The 6,828-nt window shown below is 39.4% G+C and overlaps 1 protein-coding gene across 1 annotated transcript; it reads left to right on the top strand.

Annotated features, from left to right (window-relative positions):
* The first annotated feature begins 1,335 nt into the window (after positions 1-1,335).
* On the top strand, positions 1,336-4,190 carry LOC123462335 (NADH-ubiquinone oxidoreductase chain 5-like). Its single transcript, XM_045155571.1, is given in 1 exon segment — positions 1,336-4,190. A coding segment is annotated over 1 exon segment (1,119 nt). The 3' UTR covers positions 2,455-4,190.
* Positions 4,191-6,828: the final 2,638 nt, after the last annotated feature.

A 6,828-nucleotide genomic window follows, 5' to 3' on the forward strand; every position in this document is an offset into this window, starting at 1 on the left:
TTGGTAATCATTGTAGACTTTATCGTGGTTTTATTGATCATCTTGTTCAGTTCAATTGGCAGTATTAATTGACTTTGACTGGGAGTGTTAAAAAGCAAGCACACATTTCTCAAAATACTTGAAGTTCCAAACATAGCTGTTGGCATATCTTATACCTAGGAGGGCTGGTATTCTGCTTTGAGAAACACCTGGCTATTACTGAAGTTGTCACAGTGTACACTTTCCCGTTTTCCCTACACCACATCACAGTGACTTTATTCATTTAGTAATAAGCATTTTGGCTTCCACAGAATCATTTTATGGATGGGCTGATCATTAGTCTTTATTTTATTATTGAATAATATTCAGTGTATGGTTGTTCTACAATTAATCTATTTTTTTCTCTGATTGCAGGACATCTTAGGTAGTGCCACATAGGAGCAAATGCATACTGCTATTATTTTCATGATTCTTTTCTTTTGGACACAAAACTGTTTATTTCAACTCATTTTATTGATTTAACTGAATAATTTTATATGTTGAATGACAGACTATTGCTTTATCAAAATGTGCTATTTGAATAATATAAACTCAAAACTATATAACAAATAATTACCATTAATATGTACAAATAATGTTAAGATCAAATACTTCATGATAATGAATATTGTACAATTGAGAAGGGTATACTTCTTATAATTTTCATAGTGAATCATTCTTGTTACTATAATTTATTTTCTCATAACTACAAATATACAACTAATTTTCAAAAATGGACTTATACAAGAGCAGGGAAATTTGGGATAAATTAATATAAATACATTCTTTAAAAATAAAATCAAAGCCGGGCGTGGTGGCGCACACCTTTAATCCCAGCACTCGGGAGGCAGAGGTAGGAGGATTGCCGTGAGTTCGAGGCCACCCTGAGACTCCATAGTGAATTCCAGGTCAGCCTGGGCTAGAGTGAGACCCTATCTCGAAAAACCAAAAAAATAAAATAAAATAAAATAAAATCTAATAGTTATGGAATTATGACAGTTGGCTACAGGAAATAATGGTTACAAATGTTTCCCAAAATGTAGAAATAAATTGAAAAAAGAACAGTTATAAATTTTTAAATTAAAAAAATACACAGAGAAGACAAATGAGTATTCCTAGTATCTTAAATGTACGTGGCATTCTCTTTCCAGCTTACCCTCAGAAATTAACAAATATTATTTAGTCATTAAATTCTATTAAACTATGACAATTCAATAAAACACTTTAATAATTGTATTTTTAACTCCTGAAAAAATGACTAAATTGACATTGAAACTTAGATGGTAGATGTAATGAATCATGAGTTTTCAATGTTACATGATTAAGTTCAGTAGCAATGGCCAAAGTAGACATATAAAATATAATTTGTCTAGCACTATAGTCGTAGCAGGTGTTTTCCTCCTAGTACGATTTTACCCAATCCTTGACACTGAGACGACAAAAACCCTTATACTATGTCTTGGCTCCCTCACTACCCTCTTCACTGCTATCTGTGCCCTGACACAAAATGACATTAAAAAAATTATCGCATTCTCAACATCCAGTCAACTAGGCCTCATAGTCATTACCCTAGGCATTGGCCACCCCTACTTAGCCTTCCTTCACATCTGCATCCACGCCTTCTTCAAAGCCATACTTTTTCTTTGCTCTGGATCTATTATTCATAACCTTAATGATGAACAAGACATTCGAAAAATAGGAGGCCTAGCCAAAGCCATACCCTTCACATCTACAGCCCTAACAATTGGAAGCCTAGCCCTGGTAGGAACTCCATTCCTTACCGGCTTCTATTCAAAAGACCTAATCATTGAAAGCATGAACACGTCTTATACAAACGCCTGAGCCCTAATCATTACACTCATTGCTACCTCAATAACGGCGATATATAGCCTACGAATTATCTTTTTCGCTTTTATGGGCAACCCACGATTCCTCCCTGTAGTACTAATCAGTGAATCCACCCCCACTATAATCAACCCCATTAAACGCCTAGCAGCCGGAAGTATCTTCGCTGGCTATCTAATAACTAACCTCATTCCACCCTTGACGACCCAACAAATAACCATACCAACCAGCCTCAAAATAGCTGCGCTTGTAGTAACAATTTCAGGCCTCGCCCTAGCCCTAGAATTGAATAACCTTACACTGAATTTCACCATAAAACTCTCTAACATCTCCCACAACTTTTCTAATCAACTGGGCTTCTACCCAACTATTATTCACCGCCTACTCCCGCTTAAGAATCTCTCAACTAGCCAAAAAATGGCATTCAAGTCCCTAGACCTAGTCTGACTCGAATATTCACTACCCAAACTCCTCTCATACTTCAACTCTCTAGCCTCATCCACTACCTCAGATCAAAAAGGGATAGTAAAACTTTACTTCCTATCTTTCCTCCTCACACTACCTCTACCACTAGCTATAACCTTGTTTTAACCCCCACGCACAATATCAATAACAATAAAAATGCTAACAAACAACGTTCACCCAGCCACCACCATTAACCATCACCCATAATCATAAATCGCAGAAACCCCAGCCATATCCTCCCCTATATAACCCCCATGCTCATTATCTAGCACCACCCAATCCCCCATATCATCGAACCCAACAATCACTTTAACATCATAAGAACTTGCTAATCAAACAAAACCCATCATCTCAACTATTAAGCCAAATATAAATATCACACTAACCACTCAATTAGAAGCCCAAGTCTCAGGATAATCCTCGGCCGCCATAGCAGTAGTGTACCCAAACACAACCATTATACCACCTAAATAAATTAAAAACACTATTAACCCTAAATAAGACCCCCCATACTCTAAAATCAAACCACAGCCCAACCCCCCTCCCACAATTAACCCCAACCCCCCATAAATAGGAGATGGTTTAGTTGCAAAAGCAATAAAACACAACACAAACAATGAACTCAACAAGAAAACTGATAAAGTCATTATTTTTGCATGGACTCCCCATGACCTATGACATGAAAAATCATCGTTGTATATTCAACTACAAAAACCATATGACCAACATCCGTAAGACTCACCCACTTATAAAAATCGTTAACGAATCATTCATCGATTTACCCACCCCATCTAATATCTCAGCATGATGAAACTTCGGCTCTCTACTAGGCATGTGCCTAATTATCCAAATTGCCACAGGGCTATTCCTAGCCATACACTACACATCCGACACCACAACTGCCTTCTCATCCGTTGCTCACATCTGCCGAGATGTAAATTACGGCTGACTAATCCGCTACCTCCACGCCAACGGCGCCTCAATATTCTTTATCTGCCTATTTCTACACGTAGGCCGAGGCCTCTACTATGGATCCTACACATTTATTGAAACATGAAACATTGGAATCCTCCTTCTATTTGCAGTTATAGCTACAGCCTTTATGGGCTATGTTCTTCCATGAGGCCAAATATCTTTCTGAGGAGCCACAGTCATTACAAACCTTCTATCAGCTATCCCTTACATCGGAACTACCCTAGTAGAATGAATCTGAGGCGGATTCTCAGTAGACAAAGCTACACTAACCCGATTTTTCGCCTTTCATTTCATCCTTCCATTTATCGTTGCAGCTCTGGCAGTAGTTCACCTTTTATTCTTACATGAAACCGGTTCCAATAACCCAATTGGACTAAACTCTGAAGCAGATAAAATCCCCTTCCACCCTTACTATACAATCAAAGACGCCCTAGGTTTTCTCCTAATATTCCTAGTTCTCCTCTCCTTAGTCCTTTTCTGCCCAGACATACTGGGAGACCCTGACAATTATATACCCGCAAACCCACTTAATACACCACCCCATATTAAACCTGAATGATATTTCCTATTTGCCTACGCTATTCTACGATCAATCCCCAACAAACTTGGCGGTGTAGTAGCCCTAGTCCTATCTATCCTAATCCTAGCCATTGTCCCCTTCCTCCACAACTCAAAACAACGCAGCATAATCTTCCGACCTATCAGTCAATGTATATACTGACTTCTCGTAGCAGACCTCCTTACACTTACCTGAATTGGAGGCCAACCAGTCGAACACCCATTCATCATCATTGGCCAAATCGCATCTATCCTGTACTTCACAATTATCCTAGTCCTTATGCCCCTATCAAGTATACTAGAAAATAAAATCCTAAAATGAAGAAACTAGCCTCTATAGTATAACTAATTACTCTGGTCTTGTAAACCAGCAATGAGAAGTTCATTCTCTAGAGGCAAAACGATCAAGAAAGAGGTCTACAACCCCACCATCAGCACCCAAAGCTGAAATTCTGAATAAACTATTTCTTGCTATGTATATCGTGCATAATATTATCTACCCCATGAATATTAAGCTAGTACATACTACTATATATCTTACATAATACATTATATGCTTTTTCCACATTATAACCTCTACCCCATGTCTATTCTTAACCACTAACCATGAATGATTCTAGGAAATTCGACTCAAAAGGAGATTGCATGCACCATTCTGTCAGGCTGCCTAAACCTCAATCCTAGTCAGAATGTCTATCCCTATCTGATCGTTGGTCCTCCGTGAAATCAGCAACCCGCCAGAGTCGTATCCCTCTTCTCGCTCAGCGCCCATACCATGTGGGGGTAGCTACCTATTATCTTTACAATTCATCTGGTTCTTACTTCAGGGCCATTTAACCTAAGACGCCCACTCAATGCTCTTAAATAAGACATCTCGATGGTTCTGTGTCTATCACCCTCACACCAACAACTGGATGAGCTGTCAGGCAGATGGTATTTTTAATTTTTTGGGGGGGGGGAAACTGCATCGACTCAGCTAAGCCTAAAGTCGGCTCTGAACCGGAGCAAGATCTGAAGCTGGACTTTATCCCTATGCAAGGACTCCACATACCAATCAAGGCGGATTAATTGTTAATGCTTGACGGACATAAACAAAAACTCACACGCATACGCATACGCATACGCATACGCACACGCATACGCATACGCACACACATACGCACACGCACACGCACACGCACATGCACACGCACACGCACACGCATACGCACACGCACACACCTAAAGTACTAATATAATTATCTCAACAAACCCCCCTACCCCCCATCTACACTTATTTACCCCTTTTTATTTGATTAACTTGCCAAACCCCAAAAACAAGCATCAGAATAAACTATAAATGTAGAGGCTTAATCTACCACAACATTATACCCATTAACCTCCCCAGGATCTGCAAACATAAAAGAACTTCTAGACTTTTGCCACCCGCTAATTTCTTTCTTTTATGGAACACATTGCTCTGAACTTCTTCACCGGTGCAATCTATAAAGTTAATGTAGCTTAAATAAAAGCAAAGCGCTGAAAATGCTTAGATGGACTCTAAGTCCCACTAACACATAAAAGGTTTGGTCCTGGCCTTTTCATTAGTTTTTAGTAAACTTACACATGCAAGCCTCCCCATACCAGTGAGAATACCCTTAAGTATCTAAAATGATCGTAAGGAGTAGGTATCAAGCACACTAGCGTTGCTCAAGACACCTTGCTTAGCCACACCCCCACGGGAAACAGCAGTGATAAAAATTAGGCAATGAACGAAAGTTTGACCTAGTTATACTATTTAGGGTTGGTCAATTTCGTGCCAGCCACCGCGGTCATACGATTAACCCACATTAATGAATTCATGGCGTAAAGCGTGTTTAGAGAACCCCCCCCCCCAATAAGACTAAACTCCGACTAATACGTAGAAATTCATAGTCTGAAGTAAAATAAACTACAAAAGTGGTCTTAAAATTCTTGAAGACACGATAGCTAGGGGACAAACTGGGATTAGATACCCCATTATGCCTAGCCCTAAACAGAGATAGCCAACTAATAAGGCTACCCGCCAGAGAACTACTAGCAACTGCTTAAAACTCAAAGGACTTGGCGGTACTTTATATCCACCTAGAGGAGCCTGTTCTATAACCGATACACCCCGTTCCACCTCACCACTTCTTGCTAATTCAGCCTGTATACCGCCATCTTCAGCGAACCCTTATAGGGAAAAAAAGTAAGCTCAATAATTACCCATAAAAACGTTAGGTCAAGGTGTAGCTTATGAAGTGGAAAGCAATGGGCTACATTTTCTCTCTCGAGAACATAACGATACCCTTCTTGAAACAGAAGGAATAAGGAGGATTTAGTAGTAAATTAAGAGTAGAGTGCTTAATTGAATAGTGCAATGAAGTACGCACACACCGCCCGTCACCCTCCTCAAATACTCTTTCGAAAATCTTTCCCTAATCTTATGAAAACCTGTATGAGAGGAGATAAGTCGTAACATGGTAAGCATACTGGAAAGTGTGCTTGGATGAATCAAAACGTAGCTTAACAAAAGCACCTGGCTTACACCCAGGAGATTTCCCTTCAAAAGGAACGTTTTGAACCACTCCTAGCCCAATAAACTTATCAATTTTACTATATTTACTGATTAATCAAACCATTTACCTCGAGTCAAAGTATAGGAGATAGAAATGACCATAGGCGCTATAGAGAAAGTACCGTAAGGGAAAGATGAAAGAAGTAGAGTATAAGTACAAAAAAGCAAAGATTACCCCTTGTACCTTTTGCATAATGGGCCAACTAGACCCCGTCCAGCGAAAAGAATTTCAGTCGGACACCCCGAAACCAAACGAGCTACCTAAGAACAATTTTCGGAATGAACCCGTCTATGTGGCAAAATAGTGGGAAGATTTTTAGGTAGAGGTGAAAAGCCTAACGAGCTTGGTGATAGCTGGTTATCCAGAAGAGAATTTTAGTTCAACTATA

Source organism: Jaculus jaculus, chromosome 7, assembly GCF_020740685.1.
Source record: "Jaculus jaculus isolate mJacJac1 chromosome 7, mJacJac1.mat.Y.cur, whole genome shotgun sequence".
NCBI classification, from domain to species: Eukaryota; Metazoa; Chordata; class Mammalia; order Rodentia; family Dipodidae; genus Jaculus; species Jaculus jaculus.